General features: G+C 38.4%; 1 protein-coding gene and 1 long non-coding RNA gene across 2 annotated transcripts in view; both read right to left on the bottom strand.

Annotated features, from left to right (window-relative positions):
- The window catches only part of gpc3 (glypican 3), a 157,942-nt gene that overhangs the window by 110,769 nt on the left and 21,877 nt on the right, over nt 1-25,296 (bottom strand). Inside the window, exon 2 of the mRNA XM_016245068.1 lies at nt 21,695-21,856. Coding sequence (XP_016100554.1) covers nt 21,695-21,856 — 162 coding nt within the window. The remainder of the gene's footprint in view (nt 1-21,694; nt 21,857-25,296) is intronic.
- Nucleotides 23,260-25,296, bottom strand: part of LOC107560809 (uncharacterized) — a 9,512-nt gene continuing 7,475 nt past the window's right edge. The window contains exon 4 of the long non-coding RNA XR_001605769.1: nt 23,260-23,453. This is a non-coding gene — a long non-coding RNA (uncharacterized lncRNA). The remainder of the gene's footprint in view (nt 23,454-25,296) is intronic.

Below are 25,296 nucleotides of genomic sequence, written 5' to 3'. Positions count from 1 at the left end.
TTTGACTGTCACAAACTTGACCTAAAAATAGCACATAACCTTAAGAGTAGTTTACTCAAAAATTAAAATTTGCTGAAAATGTAGCCATCCTCAGGCCATCCAAGATAAGTTTGTTTCTTCATCAGAACAGATTTGGAGAAATTTAGCATTACATCACTTGCTCACCAATGGATCCTCTGCAGTGAATGGGTGCTGCCAGACGGAGAGTCCAAACAGCTGATAAAAACATCACAATAATCCACACAACTCCAGTCCATCAATTAGCATCTTGTGTAAATCAAGTGTAAAGCTGTGTGTTTGTTAGAAACAAAACCATCATTAAGGCTTTTTAACTTTAAACTGTTGCTTCCGGGTCAAAGTATGAATCTATAATCTATAATAATGCTTCCTACAGTGAAAAAAGTCCATCCCGTTATCCTCTCACATCAAAATCTACCATTTGTTACTATTTTTTATTGTAAACAGTGCTTGATCTGTGAATATTTATCTCCTGATTCAGACAACATGACTTTTTCACTTAAGCAAGCAATGTTATGGATAGTAGACTATCCAGAAACAAAGTCAAAAAATGTCTTAATGATGGATTTGTTTCTAGCAAACTTGCAGCTTTTCACTTAAAAAAATGTTAATTGATGGACTGGATTTGTGTTGTGGATTATTGTGTTATCAGCTGTTTGGACTCTCATTCTGACGGCACCCATTCACTGCAGAGGATCCACTGGTGAGCAAGTGATGTAACGCTAAATTTTTTAATAACTCCAAATCTGTTCTGATGAATAAACAAACTCATCTGGGATGGCCTGAGGGTGAGTACATTTTCAGAAAATTTTCATTTTTGGGTGAACTATTCCTTTAAATATTTCTTGTTCACTTTGTCATAATGCTTAATGTTTTTTTTAACCCTAAAACATTATTTTTACTTCCATGTTTAAATTAGAATCTACATCCCAGATTTTCAATGAGGCTTCAGACTTTTAGACCCCACTGAATGTATTTCCTAATGCCCCTTTTCCTTTTGATTAGAAAAATGCCCTGTCTCACTCCTGCCTGTCTGTCAGTCATAACCCTCCCTGTCTGATTGTTTTGAGAGAAGAATGAATTATAAATGAATGGGTGCTCAATCTGGGCAAAATCAATACTAACAAGGTCCAAGTTAACTGTGCCGGCACGGTGCTTTCCCTCAGTCTGCCATCCTGCCATACCGCACACACACACTGATCCAGTCTACAGAGACATCTCACCCTCTTTGCATGCAAACTATCAGCAGGCCGGACAGCAACTGAGCCCTTTCAGCAGATAATGAGGATTGCTTTTCAACCGATGCGGCTTTTCCCTGCAATAACATTCACGCTCATAAATTAATGGAGAGAGCATTAAATGCCTCCTCCTCCACTCCTCCAGCGATCCATCTATCGGTACAGGTGGCCGGCGCTGTCAGTCGGACAGAGGGGTGGGAGGGGAGAGTGACTGAGCGTGGCAGAACCTCCTTCATCATGCCACTTAGCCTCACAATTCCACCCAGGGATCTGCACTGCCGAGACGGGGGATTGATGAGAATCTCTCTAAGTCCCTCTGTTCTCTTTCCCCACCCAAACATTTCTCCTCACATCAGTCCATCCAAGCAGAGAGACCCTCACTTACCCTCCTGTTCCAGCTGCCCCAATCTCCAGGGCATCCCGTCCCCACTTCACAAGCTCCTGCTGGGCTGACATATCCTCACAACATGTTCCCATCTTGAATTATTCACCTACACTGCTAGGGTTCACAAACCCTGCCATGAACGAACAGGAACAATCATTGTTTTAAAGCTGAAGGGTTTCTGCTGAAGGATTTCATTTCTGTGCCACTAGTACTATGAAATGGTATTGAAAAAATTATGACATTTTCAAGAGGTTAGGTTTCGGCTGGTTAGCATGGCCCTGTTTGCTTATGTTGATAGATGCAACAATATCAAATAACAATTTTCTCCATTGACAGCCACTCAAAATTACCTGTGTATTGTGATTGAATACATTTTTTTCAAGCAAAACATATTGCTAATATTTTATTATATAACAGCAGAACAGTAGGTGTGATTTTTCAGCGCCTGATTTTAAAATGAAGGTGGCAAAATAAGCCTGTTTACATAATGACTCAGGACAGAAAGTTGAAAATTGTCACTGAAAAAAAAAACATTCAGAAATTGCTAGTAAATTTCACAAATAATTACAAATAAATGGCAAGTAACACACTGATTTAAATGTGAAATTGTGAAATAAAAAGACTGAAATAGTTGTTGTTGCTGTTGTTGTTGTTTTGTAAAATACTCCAATGATCATTTTTATTAACTTCAAAAAAAAAAGTGTGTAAACATATTACTGTTTTTGGAGGTAGAAACCTTGAATAAAGTTATAAGTGGAACTCAGAAGGAAAAAATATATAAACATATTAAGAAATTAAATATAAAATTAAGCAAAAATAAATGTTTAAAAAATTTTTTTTTAAATTGACCAAATAACAGCACATGAATATGAATAAAATTAACATAAACATAAAATAATACAAATTAAGTTACACTCATGACATGTAGTCACATGACATTCACGGCTCAGGTGATTGTTCATAACCTCTTAATGCTCCTGCCAGGTTCTTTTGAGCCAAAGATTTAAATCAGATTATAAATCATATACTTCTGGCGTGTCTCACACCAGCCCAGTATGGCGTTGTGATGATAGGAAATGCTAACAGACGGTGTTCCACAGCTATTATAAAGACTTCTTTGGTTGAGGCAATGTTGTTGGTCAGGGATGCCAAAAAAAAAGAAATGTTCCGACAGCACCACTGTCTTTACACGTGATTTTCAGGAACTCAACCAACAAACGTCTTTCTTATAGGTGTCGCTGCATAATATGCTTGGACAGGACAAATTATTTTACCATCAGAAAAAACTGACACACTTCAGGTTTAAAAGTCTGGCTGCCTGCCGAGGTTAGCAGTCATGAAGTATTGTTTCTGCGGCTTTTTGACCTTGATGGATGGTTTGAAGCAATAGTACACTAAATTGTAATGTAAACACATTTAGAAGCATTGACTTTGTCTGCAGGTGATATCTGGTACATCTGACCTGCCGATCTTACTCCCACATGGGCCGAGCAAAAGAAGCCAAAAAGGAAGACATGGAAAAGCAGTGAATTAGAGTTAGATAAGTCAAGCTCTTCCACTCTGCTCTCAGGTCTTTGACATGGCTGTGGCGGAGTTGCACACGTTCCGTATTGCATAAGCTGCTCAATAATGCAGGGCACTGAATGAAAAATACATTGGCCTTGACTTTGAATGCACAGGCGTTAGTGGGGCGCCGAGAGCCTCATGAGGGCAGGTTTAAGATGACAAACACAACCTCTTACATGCAAAGGAACGAGAGGTTAAAGAGAGACAGTTTCGGAAAGAAACAATGATTTATGTATTTAACGGCTGGTTTTGTGTACGCCACAATTTCAGATCTGCTGTTAACTGATCAAGTCTCTTTATGAAGGTTGAGACGGTGACAAGACTTTGAACTGAAAGCTTCATTGACATTCAAGTCAAAATATATTTTTCAATCTCACACCCACCTTCTAGAATTTTTACCAATTTTAAAAGGACATCACACAAATATTGCAGCACTGGAAGAGCAGAAAGTTCTAAAAGACAGGTTAAAAAAAAGGTAATTTAAAAGAAACAGCACATTAAGGATAAAAAAATAGTTGAGTAATTGGAAATAAAAATAAAAGAAATAAATAATAAAAGAAATACATTGTAAACAAATTAATTTGTTATATGATTCTAATTTTATATGATTAGTGAACAGTTTGCAAACTTTAACAACCTTCATATTATATATCATATTATTTATATAATTTTTTTAAATTTATATTATTATATCTATATATATATATATATATATATATATATATATATACTATGGTTAAATTGAACCTTAAACAATTTTAGGATACATGTACTGTGCATTGTAACATCACATCTTGCACAACCATCTTGTGTGTTCTAGAGTCTTATATTGTCAAAACATTGTGAAAAATGTGATTTAACTTGTTGCTGTACACAATTTGTGCATTAAAGCCAGGGTTGATTTCAGTGAGCAATTTCCAAAGATAAAAAAGCGTTTACTTTTTACTTTTGAATACTTATAGTTCACCCAAAATGACAATTCTTGTGCGTATAGAAAATAATCACCCCCCTTTAAAATAATCACATTTTGTTGCTTTACAGCCTGAAATGAAAGACGGACACACTTTTTTATTTATCCAGCTGTATTTACTCAGAGCAACTTAGAACACCCAAGTGAAATATATAACACCAACATGTCAGAAATAAAAAAAAACAGAATCACTGATTTGGAAAAAGGACCACCTCCTTTACTCACCCAAACTTGTTGTGAACCCTGCCCCGTGACTTTTATTAATAAAATAGCTTAGATACTGAATTGCTACATATTCACTTGGTGTTGAGGCCAAATAATTTAATTTTAGTCTCACCTGCCTCAGAATCTTAAAGGTGCGTTTTGGCAAAGCTCAGTCATGACTGCATGTGGCCTTTCTTGACGAATGGCTTTATTCTTGCAACCCTCCCATACAAACCGCATTTGTGCAGAGTTTGTGATATTGTTGTCACATGCACACAATGACCACTCTTTGTCATAAATTCCTGCAACTACTTCAGATTTGCTGTAGGCCACTTGGTCGCCTCTCTGACCAGTTTCCTCACGGCTCTTTCATCCAGTTTGGAGTGACGTCCTGCTCCAGGGAGGGTCTGTGTTGTACCAAATACCTTCCACTTCTTAATAATAGACTTCACTGTGCTTCTAGACATTGATGAAGCCATTGAATTTTTTTTTGTTTTGTTTTTTGTATTCATCTCCTGACTTGTGTCTGTCCACAACTTTATCCCGGGGATCTTTTGACAGTGCCTTGCCACCCATAAATAATTGTTTGCTTCAGTTGCACTACCAAGGATGTTCCAGGAAAGCTCTTTTCATGCTGAGATAATCAAAATGAGCAGATCACAGCTGGAAGTCAAATGGCTTTGTGTGCAATTGAGAAGGTGATTAGCTACACCTGATTGAGTTTACAAGTCATTTTTAGGAGGAGAGGGGGTGATCCTTTTTTCAACCCACTGATTCTGTTTTTTTTCCTGACATGTTGGTGTTATATCTTTCACTTGGATGTTATAAGTTGGATGATAAAACAAAAACTGTGTCTTCATTTCAGACTGCAATGCAACAAAATGTGATCATTTTAAAGGGGGTGATTCTTTTCTATACCCACTGTACGAGTTTGGTTAATCTTTGATACACAAATTAAGACATTTTTAATGAAACCTGAGAGGTTTCTCTTCCTCCACTGAAAGTCCTGGTAACCTGGTAACCTAAAAGATTCAAATAGATCATAAACGGAATCATATATAGAAGCACCTGCATGTCTTTCATGTGACCTTTTGGGATTTTCTAACATTTGATTTCCTGGAATTTCATTAAAACCTCTCAGGTTTCATTCAAAATATCTTAATTTGTGCTTTGAAGATCAACCAAAATTATACGGGTTTGGAATGGCAATTTTCACATTTTTACGTATAATTAAATATGGAAACTTTTTCACTTTAACTCAAGTATGTTTTTAATTTGATAACTTTCCCCCATCCTTCATTTAACTTAAATTTCCCAATATTTTGCACTTCAATCCAGTTTTTTTTTTTAAACAGCTACGAAGAGACCTCCATTTTGTTCAACATCTTCAGTTTATTGTGAACACTAAACCCAATTGGCTTTAATGTGTCTGAGCCCACTCGAGAGGATCCTGTGGTGAAAGAGTGAGTGGTGTAAAGGAGCATTGTTTTCGGGGAGGATGGCAGGGAGCTGAAAGTAGTGCTCAATTGACGGGGTTTTGATGCTACTATTTCAGAAAGCTCTTTGATCCAAATACAGCTCTTGTTTGTTTGTTTTCCATGATGAAATATCTCAGCACGGGAGTCATGCAAGAATTTGGATCATTAGCATAGCGTAAACAGCCACTGCACAGGACAGCACATGGCAGAAAATAGTGACGGATTACTCCTTAATATAATCCGCTGTTTCTTCACATCTACTAAACCGCGTTCTCAAATAAGTGCCTCTATAACCCACCCGTCATGAAGTCTACTGAACTGTGGCATTTATGGCAGCAGATTGTACATTTGTGAGAGATCATTAAGCATAATTACTAAATGTTCCTCGCTCTCCATATCACGGAGACAAACAGAGCACAATCTTACACCTTACGGTGCTGAAAATGACTTTGCGGTTTTGCATGATTAGAAAAGAATAGAGCTGAGTTGAGGAATTGTGAGCGAGATATAAACGCCTTGCACACACATGCATTCATCATTTGCCGAGGTGTGCGGGGAAAACGCATTAGACCAGCCTGTATTAGCACGTGTACACAAACGCTGCCCTGAGATTCAACATTTAACAGCAGCTCTGAGGGAATACAATGTGAGAGAAACAAATCCCATATAACCTACTGCTACATTGATGTTGTGTCACGAGGCCGGAGGAGAAAACCGGCACTAGTGCCCTCCGTAGTGCATATCTATGAGTGGGTGGTGAAGTTTATTTGAGAACGCAAATGGAAAACAAAGAAAGAGATAAAGAAATTGCAACATGTATAATTCATACAGCAACTCGACGGGCCTTCCTAGCGATAACAATTCACAATAAACATGTCTTCATCAAAGTAAAGAAATAAGCCATTGTCTCCAACACTGCAAGACACTGAAAAGAAATACCACACTTCTCACTAAATTGAACTCTTGGAGAGTGGTCCGCTTTTCTTTCCAGGGCGATAATGCGGCCGCTATTGAAGATTTCCCGAGCCACAGTCACAATGAAAATGCAAATACACCCCATGCAGAGCAGACTGGATGCCACACAATCAACAAAGAGACAGCCGCAGAATTTGGGCAAAAGCGTGGTCCAAATCAAACATCAGGAGGGTGATTAGAAACACACTAACCCGACTCTGTCAGGACAAAGCGCATGCTTGAAAGCAAAGCAGGGGAAAATACTTGTTCCTCAGGGGATGCATCCGCAATGTTAAGCCACCGGAATATGGGATTACATCTCAGCCACATTTCTGCGCGCGAAAGATCATATTTTGAGCGCACGAAAATCAATTTTGCATTTAAAATAAGTTTTTGGATGTGTGCAGACCTTCTCTTTTGCGCATGCAACAATTCACTAGCTTGCTCACCTGATGCCTGCCCTCAGTGCTCTCTAAATTGGACAGCAAAATGCTCAGTGGGTCAGCAGGGTCAGTCAAAAACATGTGGAGAAGAAAAGATGCATGTTAACTGCAAAATAATGAGGAATTAAGGTGAAGAATTAGGTGTGAAATCACCCGGAACCATTTAGTCTCCAGCGCCACCATTTTCCAGAACTGCAACCTACCTGGAGTCTCCAGAAGTACAAGGTGACAGGTTCTCAGAGACTCAGGTTAAGTATAGAATCCTTAAAAATGACCCCTACTTAATAAGAATAACATACTGAAGTGTAGTAAAATACTTGAAGACTGCTTTCTATATATATATATGCTTTATAGACAGATAAGTTGAGAGTGACTCTTGAAGGACCAGCACCACATCCTCTTGTACCACTGTTTGAAGAATTTATCTTCCAGAATCTGGCAGTAAGTTCATTTTTAGTCCATCTCGAGATTTTATCTGTGGAAGATAACCTGCTTAATAATTATGCACACCTGAATTTAAGGCGTTTTTCACTTCCAGCCATAGCTTCCAGCCTTCATGAACAATAATATATAGATTATAAGTGATTAAATACAAGATTAATAGTAGTTATTAAGATTGATGTTGTTTGGAATTGGTCAAATATGCTTGGAAAAAAATATAATCAGAATATCAACTTGCATATTAATTATGCATCCACTGTATTTTTCCTCTTCTGCTGTCGTGGTAATGAAAAAAATGTTGTGAATGGTTGTCAAGGCAGCCAATCAGAATTTAGCAGCCTCGTCTCTGATTGGCTGGAATTATGGCATCTTGTAACGCTAGGTTGTGTTGAGAAAGCGAGCCATTGGCATGTAGAGAGCACTGAGGGCGGGCATCAAGGGAGCAAGCTAGTGAAACCTTGCACGCGCAAAAGAGAAGGTCTGCACACATCCAACAACTTATTTTAAATGCAAAATTGATTTTCGTGTGCTCTAAATACTTTTTTCTTTGCGAAACGAACATTTTCTCCACAAAACTCAGATCGCACGCGTGCAAAATGCACTTTTGTGCACTCAAAATATGATAATTCGCACGCAGAATTGTGGCAGAGATCTAAGCCTATACCGGAGTGGGTGACAGACAGGAATAAGCTGGTCAGGGAGGAGCTGAAGGTGTAAATGGGGTCTTTAAACATGTTGCAGAAGGATTTGTAGTAGTAGACTTGCTACATGTGCTTGTGACAGAACTGGGGCACAAAGGAACTTGGGTGTAAGGTTGTAATGTTTGAGATTTCTGGGCCAGAAATGTGTGGGTGGGTATTAGAAACAATCTGCATGAAGGAATATATGATGAGCTGTTGCCCTGGGATGCCCTTCCTCCTCTGTGCTGATTTTCCCCTCAGCTCGCTGTCTCTCCAGAGCTCCCATGGACACTCGGGAGGTCTTTCTCCTCCTCACCATCTGGTCAGGGACGTGCACAGACATTTTGAGGGGCAGGGGCTCAAGTGGAAAAAAGGGCACTTTTCATATTTATTTAAATTTTTTCTAAACAAAACGTTAAATATATTAGGGTTGTGCAATATTATATATATCTCAATATTTTCTGGGATTTTATCGATAACGATAATTAGATGATATTTTGCTGAGTGTGATATTGTGCTGATATTTTAAGGACCGTGGACAGCGGACTCCTAAAGTTTTTGATATTCTGCATATTCCTTGTGGTGATCAGTTCCCAGCAGTGACAGAAATTAATCTTTTCCAATAAGTTTAAATTGATTTTTACCTTTTATGAGCATTTTTACCTTTATAAAGCCATTTTTTTCTATAAGTGTGCATCATCTTTTCGGTCAAATTCTTAAATTGAATCAGTCAATTAGAATAATAAGTCATTTGGTCTGTTACCAGTCCAAAATCAGTACTGACAAAATTAATCTTTGCAATGCAGAGAAAACAAAGAAGCTGCATCTAAAGTGGCATTTAGATGCATTTACACACTGTTTAATGCATGACAGGAATGTATTTAACCTGCAGTTACAAATGCATTAATACCGTTTTGATATTTTAAACATAAAACGTTAAATACTGATATTTGAAATTATTTAAAAAAATGAAGATACTTTAAATGTGAAATTAAAACCGCTAGTAGGTGGCAGCAAGTCACTGTTAAATAAGTGAGTCATTGCGACTGAACCGAATCATTTAAACGGTTGATTCATTCAGGAACAAAACAGCGTCATGTTGCTCAGAGACTCAAATTGGAATTATATTTGTTGGCGAACTAGGCCAAAAACAGTCAGTATTGTGTCTAAAATGTAAGTGTTTTAATATTAAATTCTTGTTTATTGAACTGCTGTATAAAATCAGTACCACATTTGTAATCATGCTATGAAATTATATAAAAATATAAATTTTTGCCCCCATATCTTGAATTTTGTGATCATTCTAAATGCATTTTAATAAACTGAATCATGCAGCGAAAGAACGTGCACTGGTCTAAACTACTTGACTTCCTATTGCCTTAGCTAAACTTTAGCTAACTTGGTAGCTCTCATGAGTCATGTATAGGATAATTAGCTGTAAATTCGAGGCACAGGTAGCTTAGTCTTTTATCACCACTCACTTCCACAGCAAGACGAACACAACTGGAAAGGGAGGGAGGGCTTCACTTCTGCGGCTCTTTGCTCTGTGATGTGCATGTGCCGATCAATGTGTGCTACACTGCTGTGCTGTGCCTGCGCGGAGGGGAGAAAGTAATCGGAACTCGACAGTCTCAACATTTCCCGACCCGACCTGATATTTTGATTTTTTATTTGTTTGACAGGGAAAGCTGTGCGCAAACAGAAACACACACACGCACACATATATACATATATTCTTTTATTATTTTTAAAAAACTCAGCAGAAAAAAGGGCACTTTATCTCGAGGAAGAAAAAGGGCAGGTGCTCAAGCCCCCTTTGATGTCTATGTGTGCACGTGCCTGCATCTGGTAATTCAGGGCCAGACTCTCATCACCTGCTCCAATGCACCACTCTCATTCACAAACACCAGACAAACCGTCTGCCGCCTCGCAATGTCATTACTGTCATAATCAAGAGAGCACTGCTACCTCATAGCTTTACTCATGTAGATGCATGCTAATGTATTAGTGACAATTAGATCTCAATGTCGCAATCATCATGGTTAATGCTCAGATGCGCATTTCAAGTCTAGTAACTTTTCATGAAATTATTTTATACTTGTTTATACTTGTTTGGATCTATTATGCATATTTGATTTAACAGGAATATCAGGGAAAACTGGATTGTCCTTGTTCGTTTGAAAGGAAACTAACCGGGGTTGTTCAGAAAACATCATGGAATTGATGTCACAACCATGAGCACATTAACGTCCATATTCATAAATCAACACCTGCTAACTATTCAGCAACTTGCCCTGATGAATGTCATAATGACCAACACCATTACACAGAACAATCCTAACAGAGGTCATTCACATGTAGGGATGCAGCGATTAACCGGTTTCTCAATTAACCGCGCTTTAAAATGTCACGGTTAATTAATCGTAAAGGCTCCGCTACACCGAGTGTTTCTGTTGCACACAACGGAACAGTTGCAACGTGCACAAAACGAAAACAAAGTTACACTAGCGGTGCGCCAACTTAAAATACTGTGCTTATCAGAGACACGGAGGCTACTACACACACTAGATTAACTATGACAGAGGAACCAAACAGCGATCCTTTATTTCCACCAGAGAAATGCCTGAAGACGATAGTGTGGGACCATTTTAGGTACACCAAGAATGATCAGGGTGTCATTTAAATATTGCCGTAAAAACTGCTGCTAAAGAGCGAATACACGGCTTTAAACTATTTTAATGCACGACGTGAAGGCAAGAAGCTACGGCTCGTTAACTCAGTATTCTGCCCGCTTCAGATCAGACAGATTAAATAGTGTGGTAAGGTCACATTTATTTGAATAATTAATTATAACATTTAGCTACTTTAATTATTCGATCAAGAGAGAGAGAAAGTGTGTGTGTGAACCTGCGTCAGCGCGTCTCTACAAACATGTGAGTTTAGTTAACAGTGATTTTTCCCTCTCCTTGCTGATGAATATGTATAGCAATTCAGTATCTAAGCTATTTTATTAATAAAAGTCACGGAGCAGGGTTCACAACAAGTTTGTGTTCTCGTGAATGTTTGTATGTGTGCGCAGCGCGATCTCTGATCTCACAAACCAAATATAGACATGATTTTCTCAGGCCACATGTAAAATCATATGAATAAAAAATATTAAAATGAATACGTATGGATGACAGTTCAGTTTATTCCCCTCATTATTAATAGTTTCCCCTGTGGGGTAAATAAAGTTAATTGTCCTATATTAATAATACTTATTAACATTGTTATCTATAATCCCTTTTATAGTATTATGCATAAGTTAAAAACCAACAAGATTTTTTTTTTCATGTTTCCAGTTTTCTGCCTCAGGTCCAAAAGAAATGTAAAGAATGTACAAACTGAAAACACTAAATACTTTTGTGATCTATTTTCATTAGTTATTTTCAAAATGGAAATACTGACATGGATGTTTAGAGCAGAGGTCACCTTTTTAATTCCAATTGGAGAGGTGGACTTTTGTTTGTCTTTATTATTATTATTTTGTGCTGTATTATTGGTTACTGTGTTATTTCTCTTTCTAAAGGCAGCAATAAATAACCACATTATTATCTAAAGAGTGTCCATTTGATTTTATACATTAATAATTTTGTGAAACGAATAAATGCATAATAATCATCATAACCATGAAACCATGATTATTCCTCAGACAATAATCGTACCAACAAAATCTAGTGTGTCTAGAGAGTGTTGGAGCAAATAAAATAACATAAAAACTATAATATAATATAATAAAATATAATATAATATAATGGCTCAGATTTGATCAAATAATAAATATTATAAAATAAACAAGTATAAAGATACTAATACAAATACAATATATAATATATGGCCCCTTTAAAAACTGAATAATTGACTGAATAATCCATTTTGATTCTTCAGTCCAGTCAGATTCTTGTAATGATTTCCATTTTACAGAACTAAATTATTACACAAAGAGACTGAACATGCAAAGATAAGAAAATGATGCCCTTTATGCCCTTTTGCTGGAACGCCACTCTCTCGTGAAAGTAAGTATGACAGTTAGCAGAAGCTAGAGATTACTAGGGATGCTCCGATCAGGATTTTTGCAGCTCAAAACTCATCGATACTGAGTACCGATTTCTTGTCATGGTGATCGGCTGATACCAATGCCGATTCTGATGCTTCAAGCTTTATATAGACGGTTTCATCGGGCGCACGCACCTTGCACAGCCCGAAGTTAACTTCCGGTCAGTGTTTGTTTATCAGTCTGACTATGGCACCGGCTACAAACGCAGTTAAAGTTAAGGTGATGAGTAGACTGAAGTTGGGCTCAGGTGGTTGTGCTGTGGGATGTGTTTCCCATACATTTATTTATTTGTGGCGCTCGCCACAATATCAAAACTGGACGATTTTCCAAAAGGCTTCGTTGAATAAACATTTAAAACATTTAAAAATAATAGGCGCGGGTGTTTTTATATCACTGTATTTCTGAAGGAAGACTATCTTTACAAAATTTTCTATGTCATTTTCATTTCATTTTTCATAAATAAAATAAAGTGACATGTGGCCAAGTATGGTGACCCATACTAGGAATTAGTGCTCTGCATTTAACACATCCAAAGTGCACACACACAGCAGTGAACACACACACACACACACACCGTGAACACACACCCGGAGCAGTGGGCAGCCATTTATGTTGCGGCGCCTGGGGGGGGAGCAGTTGGGGGTTCAGTGCCTTGCTCAAAGGCACCACAGTCGTGGTATTGAAGGTGGGAGAAAGCGCTGTACATTCACTCCCCCCACCTACAATCCCTGCCGGTACGAGACTCGAACCCGCAACCTTTTGGGTTACGAGTCTGACTTTCTAACCATTAGGCCACGACTTCCCCCATGTTATATGGCTAATAAAGCAGAGTTTGTGAGCTCAGCGCTGCTTTGTGTACAGCTGTTACCGGGGAAACCTCTGTTTCTCCCGCTTTAAAATGCATTCTGATTATTTGCGGGTGGGTCGCAGGTGGATAAAATAAATCATAAATGATACAAATATTAACTATATTTTTTTCATGAGGCAGTCGATTTCGCGCGCACGTGTGTGTTTGTTCGCCTGATCTGGAAGTGGCAGTGACAGAAACATGACATTCCAGATAAAGTTTGAAAGGAGTAAAGCCTGTGTTAATGCTATTGAGTAGGCTAATATGGCCAAAGAAGATATTTTGTTTTATAAATAAATGTTCATTTAAAAGCATCCCACGATCGGCGATACGGCTCAGACGAGGTTTTGTTCCGTCCTCCATGCTGTGCCAACTCACAAAAGAGAGAAACATGCCGCGGCTGCATAAACACAAGCACTGACTAGAATGGCCGCGATCAGCTCCGATTCCCATGGAGAGGTAACGCGCCGCAGACTTGTGCAGTGAGGCACAGATCAGCTTTAACGTCACTGAATCTGCTGTTAAAAATTAACCATCCATTCATCATCATGCAAAACATACACGACAAATATCGAATTTTTCATTGTTTCTCGAAACGTCATAGCATTTCCACACCGGCGATGACATGACTGTGGCTTAAAATCATTTACGTCCCCACGCATCATGTTCGTGGTCAGGCGTTGACGTCATCAAATTGCAATCGGTTTGTGAGATCGGCCAAATAGTGAGTACCGATCGAGTCATGAAATGTGATTATCGGCCGATACCGATCTCTGGCCAATCGATTGGAGCATCCCTAGAAATTACGGTTAATAAAGTTTTAAATATGGATATTTTTCTTTCACAAATGCATCGATTCACTTCAGAAGGCCTTTATTAACAACCCGGAGCCATGTGGAGTACTTTTTATGATGGATGTGTAGCGTCTGGACCACTCCAACACACAATATATATTTTGTTAGCTAGATTTCACAAATACTTTGTAACACCCCAGGACGCCGAACAAGACCCTGGTTTCATGGTAACCCGATACATTTACAACCTTGTGGAATGCGAGCCGGTTAATAAAACCTTACTTGTATCACACTTGATGTGTTCATTGTTTACTCATAACCGGAGTCAATAATCATGCAGATTTATGTTACAAACTTATAGAATTGTACAGTAAGAAAGTTATTTCCTTTAACCAGGAAATTAACGTTCTTAGAATTGACAAGACGGTTGACCCTGAGTGGTCAGCTAAATATCTACAGTGGATCTAAAATATGAATAGTTAATTATAACTAGTTATGGTTAATTATTCATATTTCCCCATGAGCTGATTCGTGCACTTTTTTGGGCTTCACAATCTCTACCACCATTCCTTGCCATTATAAAGCTTGGAAGAGCCAGGACATTTTTTTAAATAACTCGATTATATTTGTCTGAAAGAAGAAAGTCATATACACCTAGGATGGCTTGAGGGTGAGTAAATCACAGGGTTATTTTCATTTTTTAATGGACTATCCACCAAAAATGAAAATTAGCCCATTATTTACTCCCCCTCAAGCCATCCTAGGTGTATATGACTTCCTTCTTTCAGATAAATCCAATCGGAGTTACATTAAAAATGAACTTTGATCTTCCAAGCTGTTTAATGGCAGTCAGCGAGTGTTGCAGTTCATCGATGGATGCGCTTTATTTCACTTCCTTTGGACTGATGGGCTAATTTTCATTTTTGGGTGAACTAACCCTTAAAGGGAAAAACTTTGTTTTAACACTTCAGAGATCTTGGGCAGTTACAGGGCAGTGCTTAACTAAGAAAGCAATAGAAAACTGATGGCATAAGGCACCAAAGAGCTTCACTAACTGCACTGTAGTTAAGGCTCATCCTAAGCAAGCTCTATTGAAGTGTGTGTCTCTCGGCGCGGACTGCAGTCTGAGTCTCCACTGAGTCACTCTTCAGAGACAAAGTCACTCTCTAAGCTGTTCCTTACCCTCCGAGCTTTTGGTCTCTTTACCACAGCACAGAGTCTGGGGAGAGAGATCACTTTGAGGATTACACCAGACTGGATCAGTCTCCACTAGACTCTGCATATTCAATCGAGCGAGCACCAAAGACCTCGATGAGCCTGTGCGCCCCTACGACACCAGCCCATAAATATCCATAGAGCCTGTGAGAGAAAACTAATTATAATTCCGAGAGAAAGATGCAGTGATGGCAAGTATATTTTCACTCATCAGGCAAACGAGGCACAAAGGGCTTATTTGCGAGATGGCACAGACGTTTCTAACCATCATTAAGTTATTAAATTCGCCCTAGGCCGTGAGTAAACAACTTCAGATGGCTTTCACGGTGGTCCAGCTCTCCGTCAGCCAGGCCGTTATTGGGTTATGGCGAAACTTTGACAAAGAGCTAAATGAATCCAGAGAGAGAGCGGAGCGGGTAGCATTAAGAGTATGCCGGGAAAAAGTGGGACGGGGGAAAAAAAACTTTGAAACTAAGACCAGACGCCTAAAGCACTTAGAATCGAGCATCACTAACAAGGTTGGGACAAGAATTGGACATGCAATGTCGACTGAAATAACCTTTGATTACTCGCTGTCATACTGGATAAAGTGGCTCATTGAAGTATAGAAGCACTGAATTGTGCATAAAGTCTATAGCAACCAGACATCTAATTGAGGGATGATGAGGGATGATGTAATGCTTGACTGAATATGACTTGCTTATCCATAAGTCTGAACTACTGTATAGGCATGAAATGAGCACATGGTCTATGGAGTCTGAGCTAAATGTAGTCTTAATGGATTCTCTACTGTGAAGTCTAAAGTACTTTTACTCCTCTAAAGATCTGATTGGGTTAAAACTAGAGAGCCAGTAACATCTGTTTTGTCTAGAGCTGTCAGAAAGTGTGTGAGAGGCTATCTTGCCCTTCAAAGGCACATAAAAACAAAATGAGCTGTGATTTGCTCAACTTGAAGAGATAGTGTATACATAGTCTCCTGTTACATTGCTGATAAAGTCTGAGCAGAATAAATAACAGAGCAGAATAAAAATGTATAGCACCATATTCTTGCATTTACACACTCTGTTATGATGCTTGCACTGCAACAACAAATAATCAACATCGACATTTAGAAAGTTTGAGGTTGGTAAGATTTTTTGCAAGAAGTATGCATTTATTTAACCAAAAATACTGTAAAACAGAAATATTGCGATATATTATTGCAATTTAAAAAAGAACTGTTTTCTATTTGAATATTTTTAATGTAATTTATTCCTGTGATGCAAAGCGGAATTTTCAGCATCATTACTCCAGTCTTCAGTGTCACATAATCCTTCAGAAATCATTCTAAAATGCTGATTTGCTGCTCAAGAAACATTTATTATTATTATTATTATTCATGTTGAAAACAGCTGTGCTGTTTATTTATTTATTTTCCTGAAAATGTGCTGCATTTTTTTTTAGGAATCTTTAAATTAATAGAAAGTAAAAAATTAAAAGAAAAACAGCATTTATTTGAAATAGAAATATTAGGTAACATCATAATTGTTTTTGCTGTCACCTTTGATTAATTTAATCAATCCTTGCTGACTAAAAGTATTAATTTCTTTAAAAAAAATACATACTGACATCAAACTCTTGAATGGACTAGACTAATACAATACACTGTGCAGACTACTGTATAATGTGGGTAGGGCACTGAAATATTCAGCTGAACTATTAATATGGTATTTTTATTTAATTCACATTTTCTTTTTTTTCCACAAACATTTGTTTGAGATCAAGCAATACTTTGCAGACCCCCTGCCGTACTGCCACAGACCCCCTGTTGAAGACCCCAGATCTAACTGTCTTTGAGGCTCAGTCTCCATTATACGACAATATTTCAAACAGTAAACAAAGATTTACATTGTGTAAATGTCTTTCTTTTACTAGCCCTGTCCTAGAGCAATAAACACAGAATGCAAAAACAATAATTTTGTGTATATGCGCCTGTTTGTGTTTTAAAGCATCAAGCTCATTTGCGCTTCTATGTTGTTTGCAGTTTTATGATAAGCTGTTATTGGTTTGAAAAGGCACTACAAATAAAGTTGACTTTTATCTTATTTTGGGAACAATTTGTTATGCAGCAGACACACTCACCCAGAACTCATTCTGGCTCTGTGTTCACACACATCAATACCTAAAGCATGTCTTTCAAGGGTGGATCTGAGAATGAGAAAATTTATAAATTAAGCATGACTCTCTTTTTATATTACAGTCTTTGAAATGGGGATGACCTGTTAATTTGTTTCCAAATAAGAGTCTGTGTTCCTAAAGCGGCTAAAAGCAGCTCTGTGCGCCGCTGCAGATCTCACTTCGTCCTGCTAACAGGAATTAAAGTTGTCTGTCAATCTGAATGACGTGAGACCAAAACACCTCACTGACTTGGTTTTCCACCAGGGTTTGGCATCCAACTTTAGCTCTAAATGATTCCTTCCAGCATTTCTTTAAATACCAGTTCAGTTCAACAGCTGGCAGAAATATTGTGAATCCAGCAAACATGATCTAGATCAACGCTCTTTCTTAACTTCATAAATATATCAATGTCTGCTATATCAAGATGTCATTCAATGACGCTCAAACATGTTCACACAATTCATATGGTTCACTGCATCATCTGATGCAGGAAGGTGTCCGTCTATAGAATTCCAGGTGATCAGATGAAAAGGATGCATCTATCTGTGCTGTTTTTTTAATTGATTTTCTTTATAAACATGGGCTAGATGACTGTATTCTTGTCATTTGGGGGGTGAGTGACCACACACACACACACACATATAGTATCAGCTTATAGATTTAATATGGGCTGCTTTTGGAGCTTGACACCTTTTTATTGGTCATTTTGTGTTTCAAGAATAAGGTCCAAGGTTAAGAATTATGCTATTAGTTACTTAAATATAAAATGTTTTTCTCTATTTAACTATTTAAAGTCTCGATGTTGGACTCATGAAAAATAATCGTGTAGTTTGTATTCACCAAAACTGAACAGAATTGGCGTTAGCGCGAGCGATGCTTGCTGTGAAGCAGGAGCGACCAGCTGGCAGAAGATTCCGCAGCCTTCCTCGAACAGTTATGTTCACGATTTCTGATTTACTTAAAGGCAGAGTGAGTGATTTTTCAAAAACACTTTAAAAACTGATTCGGGCCGAATCGCAAAACAAACTTGTAGCCAATCAGCAATAAAGGGTGTGTCTACTCGTGATGTGGAGGAGAGCGCGTTCAGTGCATGGGACGGACATTAGCCGAGCCGAGCAACAGAGATAGAGATGGCGGATAAAAAACAAAAGAGGAAAACGTCTGCGGTACGATAAGGCAAGAAGTAGGACCCGTGTAAATATCGGATCAGCTTTCCAGCGCTGGAGAGAACTCAAGGAGCGGAGGCCTGCGATCGGACGCCGAGGTTGCTTTGGTTCTTCTCAATAGGTGAGTAACAGCGTCTACAACAGCTAAAGTCTGCCTACTCTGGGCGCGATCAAACAACCCTTGAAAACCATTTGAAATTTGTGTCAGCACGTCATAAATAGAACCCGGCAGCAGTTTTCTGTCGGGATTTGTTGCGCCGCGCCGCTCACGTCCGTAGACACGGTGTAACATTGGTTTTGCTTTGTTTCACAGAACTAATCGTTGCCTGGGTTGCGTACTTATATATGGGGCGGAGTTATCAAAATAGGGGCAAGACCCTTTTGGGGTAGGGGCGTGTTTGTTTTGGTGATTTCAAATATAACGTAGCAGTACCAGAAATCCCTCACTCTGCCTTTAACGTATACTGCGTGAGGGGGCTGGGATTGGATGATGACAGGTATCGGTGATCATTCTCTAGTGATCAGCACTGCTGCTGTTGTATCAGTCAGTGGTTAGATCAGCGTAGCAGTCAAAAAACGGGACAAGGGAATTCACGTACGGGACAAATCAATTAGGCCCAAAATACGGGACGTCCCGGCTAATACGGGACGGTTGGCAACCCTAGCCATACGCTACCATCCTTATATTGTGTCCGCCACGGTTTTTGTACTCCTGATTTGTAGGACAAACTGAATCACAAAGTGAAGTCTCAAAAACCTTCCTCACAGGCCACATGTCTCTCTTTTATCACCCATAGTCTGATTCAGTTTAAGATTTTTAGAGGCTTTTAACCAAGCCATTGACATGAATCAAAAGAGACACACTGTGACTAAATACGATATAAGACCGATGAGGGGACCCGAAAAACTGGCAGGCGGCACTCATCACTAGATGCCCTGAAAAAGTCCCCGTGACAGCCTCTTAACTTTTATGATTGTTTGGCAAAGTTGACTTCAAAGAGCCGATTCTTTGGCGCTGCTCACAGTGAGTGAGAAAGCCAGGATAGTGCGGGGAGGGGCAACAGGGGCTGATGGGAGTCGAGTGAAGGGAAGGGATGGAGGATGTTGGAGTGGAGAGCAGAGCCCTTTGATCTGTGTCAGCCGCGAAAAGTACAAAAGAATCAAAAGCAATGGGGAGAGCAGCACAGAAGATTGCAAACAAGGCCCGCTCGCAATTCCCCGCGGGAGCCTGCCGGGGAAAAACACGACGAGACAACAGCACATTTCAGAAATTCTGCAGGCTGTTTGGGAATTTCTCTCGGGCCTAATGCTGAAGCAATTAGCATTGAACCACCTCTCTGAACAGACAGGCTAGCTAAATCCACCATGCTAACATTGTTAGTGCATCATAATTAGTGGGGGTGACCCACTCAGGCCAAATTACACCATTCATTAAACTGACCAATCAGGAAGATCCATTTATCAATCAACGTGTAAGCTACTTTCTATTTGTAATTGGCTGTCCATTTGTAATCAGTGTTGGGGAAGCAACTTTGAAATTAAAGAAAGATTGGAAGGGACATTTCACATGCAACAACAAATAATAGGCCTAATAGGAACCGTCTAATCTACACGACCATTCAAAAGTTTGGAATCAGTTAGTTTTTTATATATATTTTTATAAGAAGTCTCTTATGCTCTCAAAGTTGCACTTATTTGATCAAAAGTACAGCAATATTGTGAAATAGTTTTACAATTTAAAATAACTGTTTATGGACATTGTTTTTGAACAGCATTTATTTGAAAAATAAATCTTGTGTATCACTATAAATTTCTTTATTGTAACTTTTGATCAGTGTAATGCATCCTTACTAAATAAAAATGTTAATTAAAAAAAATAAAAATCCTACTGACACCAAACATTTGAATGGTAATGAGTCAAAAAGACAGTGATAAATATCAGAATTTAACCATTAAATATACTGCTACAAAATGAAGATGCAAATGCTGCACAGGATTTATTAACTGTTTTTGCAACAGAAATGTTTGGATGAACCAATTCACTAATAAGAATTAGACTTCCTCAGGCTACATATTAATCAGTGAATTGCATTCCTTTTGAACTAAGTGAACTCATTTATATTAGAATTTGTATGGCTGTAGACTATCCATATGACAAAAAATAGCAATATAGCATTTTATCGTGCAACACTGCTACTTGTTGAGCAAAGTTGTTTCTTACATTACTGGAAAAGCAACAGTGTTTAGAAAACCGCTAAACTACCGTCACACTGCTGAAAGTGCAGTGAGTTACAGCCTAACACTGAATAGGAAGCACTTTGAAAGACTTTCGCCAAGATTTTGCTGTATGACATACACAAATCGTAAAAGTCCTGACTGAGCTGCTTAGTGTCATGCTCAGACATTTTATTTATTGCCTTTGCAATAAATATAAGCCTATTATGCCTGTTTAAAGAAGAACTGATCAACAAACAAGTCACTAAAAGTCACAACTTACTCCACAATCTCTTATTTCCTAACTTTTTTTTATCATTGCTTTAACTTGTATACCTTTTATGTCTGACATGATACACTAATTGACCTTGCTTTTTAATTAAGATCTCATATCGTAGAATATGACTAGCAAGAATCACAAAAACAAAAAAACCCAGCAAAAATGCACATTTACCAGCGAAATGTAGTCATTTCATTAGGAATCTGCGTGACCAGGAATTCTGTGTGTGGGTGGAAGTTTTCCACACGCAGATTTCACAACTAATTAGTCACTGCGTTAACCAATAAAAAGTTGCTCGGTGTGAAAGTGACTTCTGTGGGAGCTTCATACATTGATACAATATTGACAATGAACCTTTTTGGCCCAAAAAATTTCATAATGTGACCGGACCTTTGTCAGTTGTTCTAAAAACATTTGTTTTCATTCATGAAACATGATCAGAATAAATTTGTTCATAACTCCTTACAACAGTTTACTCAAAAATGTCTTAAACTGAAATTTCATGAATCAGTCCCAGCGTTTATTATTGTGTTATTGCAGAAGCTCACCTTGAAAGAGGGCGGCATTCTGAATGATGAGAACTTTCAGCTGGGCGCTGGTGGCCTGGAGACTGGACTCCATATTCTGTTTGGCAATGAGCAAGTAGCGCTCCTCCATTTTTCGAGAACAGCAGGTCAGGCCTTTCGGCTGGCACACCTGCAGATCTGAGCCTGAAGAAAAGGAAAGATTTGTTACAGCCAAAAAAACAAAAAACGAGTAAACAGACCGCGGCACTTAATAAATTCCATCTGAAAGTATGCTTGCTTTATGAGTCAAGCTTCAGAGAAAGCAGGAGAAAACCATTTGTTTTATCGAGCACATTGTTTACGTTACCTATTCGAATCTCAAACACAACAAAACGAATATCTGCTACTTAACTGAAACATGATATTTCATTTCTATGCATTGCATTTCTCCCAAACTGATTAGCCGAAAACTCATTAAAGGAAAACAAGATGCCGGCGCCAATGGCCTCATGGGCAGCGCGCCGACATGTAGCGTCTTTGTGCTTCAGGTGTCCTGAGTTCAAGTCCCAGCTTGTGGACCTTTCCAGATCCCACCCCCCCCCTCCCCCCCCCTCTCTCTCTCTCTCTCTCTCACTCTCTCAACCACTTCGCTTCCTGTCGACCTACTGTTCTATCTAAATAAAAGGTGTAAAACGCCAAAAATAAATCTTAAAAAAAACAAGATAATCAGTGAGAACATTTCAGTAAAGACGGACCCCAAGAGACTACCATGCAAAATTTGTCCATTTAAAGTCTTATGTAGTGCAACTCCCCATGTAGATTGGATGAAAGAGACACGGATAAACAGAAGAAGAAAATAAGTCAACATATTGACAGGAATGTTTTTTTCAGATGCATGAAGTGAATGAAGAGGTGACAGGTGATTTGTTGACACCCGTTATACTGGAACCGAGGTTTGAAGGTTATCTACCAAAGAGACATAATTGGATTTGCTGGGAGAGAAAAGCCTATTGAGAAATACGTTCTATTTTGTACCTAAGAAGGTTCAAACCCTTGTCACTGGGGCAGTACCTTTTAAGGGTACAGAATTGTACCTTAATATATAGGAACACATTTGTACCATTCCAATTTGTACCTTAAAGGACATGATTTGTACCATGGGGAACCAAAATGTACCTTTTCGTTTTTAAAACTTGTTGGTACAATATTGTACCTTTATCAAAGGTACAAATCTTGTCCTTTAAGTACCACCCCAGTGACAAGCCCATTTGTACCTTAACTGTGGCAAATATGTTCCTTCAAGAACTATTAAAGGCCATTTTCTTATTGAATAACATGCACATTAAACAACTGAAACCAAAAGATATTTTAATATCAGTAACTGCAAATACATATCAAATACACACAAGTGGTTGAACAGTAAAATATTTTTTCTTTGTGTAAATGCATCTTTCCAAATTATAATAAAGACTTAAAATAACAGAGTATCACTTTTAAAAAAAGCTGCAAAACATTTCACAATACAATTAAACTAAAATGTTACAGTACATAAAATACAATTACACTAAAATGTTACATTATGTAACAAAATTAGAAAACTTTTCCCCCACTTTTCACACAACATACCTGCATTTATTTAACATTTTCAAAAAACACCATCCTCCACCTCAACTGCTCGGCAAATTTCAGATCCCTCCATTTTTACAATTCTGAAGATTCTCTTCTCACTGAAGACTTGTGTCCAGTCAGACATTCCCAAAATCTGCACAGTGGGATATGGTGTGCGCTGGTTCTTCCTGAACTAAATGAAGAATCAGTATTAGAAAAGACACAAGTAAACTGATTGCATTTATATTCCCACTGACTAGTTACATTCTTCGCATGTAACACCTGTCTGATTGTGACAATTGTTCACTTTCTCCCTGAATATCACCAGATGTAAACCAGAGCAGCATAAAAAAAATCTAAAAAGACATTTAGCAACTATAAAGACATACATTATTCATTCCATACTTTCAAAACAAGCAAAGTCTAAAGATGAAACATGCATACCACAAAGATTCACTGCGAGATATTTTTGATGAAATCTGAGAGCTTTCTGTCCTTCCATAAGCAGCAATGCAACTTGCATATTCAAGGGAAAGTAGGAAAGACCTCATTAAAGTAATCCATGTGACTCCAGTGGTTTAACCTCAATTTTATGAAGTGATGCGAGTGCTACGTTTGCACAAAACAAAACAAAAACATAATTTACTATTTTATTTACAAAAACATTGATCTGCAATGCACTTTCACAAGAGCATCACAATGCATTCATGTTATTCACACAAGAGATGATGCTGTCACATGAATGCACTTTGGATAAATTATTTTGTAAATAGGTGGTAAATAGTGTTGCACAAACAAAGCACTCACATCGCTTCATAAAACTGAGGTTAATCCACAGAAATGAGTGACATGTATAACTCTGATGTCTTTCTTACAGTTCTGGACCTTGAATGTGTAAGTTGCGTTGCTACCAGTGGAGGGACAAAAAGCTTTTGGATTTCATCAAAAATATCTTCATGAAGACGAACTAAGGTCTTATGAGTGTGAAACAACATGAGGGTGAGTAATTAATGACAATTTTCATTTTTGGGTGAACTTACTAGGGCTGTGCGATTAATCGAAATTGCGATTTGAGACGTTGCAATTTTCTAATCGCAAAGCCTACGATGTGGACGCGATATTACTCTGTTCCAGAGCATATGCATGACTGCCAGCCTTGAGTTGCAGTCTTACTTGCCCTGGGAAAGAGTGAGCGCACCTCCGTTCTCCCCAATCAGCACTGCTCTAGCCAACTGCGTAAACACCCACCATTAAAAAAAAAAAACGGAAAGCGGGACGGGAGAGACAGAGTGGGATTATGGCGTCTACTGGGTCAGATCGATAGTTAGGCAAATTAAAACTAAAGAAAACCGTATGCAACTTAAGCTTCGAAATGACAGACAACGAACAAAAAAATTAATTTGCAAGAGCTGCGTCACAGCGCATATCAAAAGCTACCTTATCGGTTCTGTTTTCAGTACTGGAGAATAAAAGATACATTCTTAGATGTTTTTGTTAGTATGTGAACGTTATCTTACACATTTTATCTCCCCAACAGATTAATTTGAAATAAGTTTATAATGCATGTTGGCTATTCCCAATTCAGAAGAGCGCACACACAGCCTGTGTCTGTGAATGCTTCTCATACTCGCTCCTCTCTGCCCCACGCGGCGCGAATCCCGCGTCACGGACGAGCCGTTCATGCTTGCCACACTCACGCAGCCCGTCTCGTAATGCTCGTTTATACTCACACCCGGCTCCGCACCGCAAATCTCCATGAGCGCATCTGGCAGTATGGACGAGGCTTGACGCACGCACGCAACCTGTGTCGATTCGCGCCTGGCTCCGCGTTTAAAACGAATGTAAATTCAGTCTAACTGCTTGCTAATTTCACTTGGATGAAATGAAACATTCAGCACATTTTCCACTTGCTCTTAAAATCTCAAATACTTAAAATGAATAAATCAGCCTATGTAACATATGTAATACTTTAATAATTGACTTAAGAAATACAGTTCTTTATTTATAAAAAATAAACAAATATTTTCTGTGAAATT

The sequence above is a fragment of the Sinocyclocheilus grahami genome, unplaced genomic scaffold, assembly GCF_001515645.1.
Source record: "Sinocyclocheilus grahami isolate Dianchi unplaced genomic scaffold, SAMN03320097.WGS_v1.1 scaffold23.1, whole genome shotgun sequence".
Classification (NCBI taxonomy): domain Eukaryota; kingdom Metazoa; phylum Chordata; class Actinopteri; order Cypriniformes; family Cyprinidae; genus Sinocyclocheilus; species Sinocyclocheilus grahami.
The sequence above is the reverse complement of the archived record's forward strand: the minus strand, read 5'-3'. Positions and strand labels throughout refer to the sequence as shown.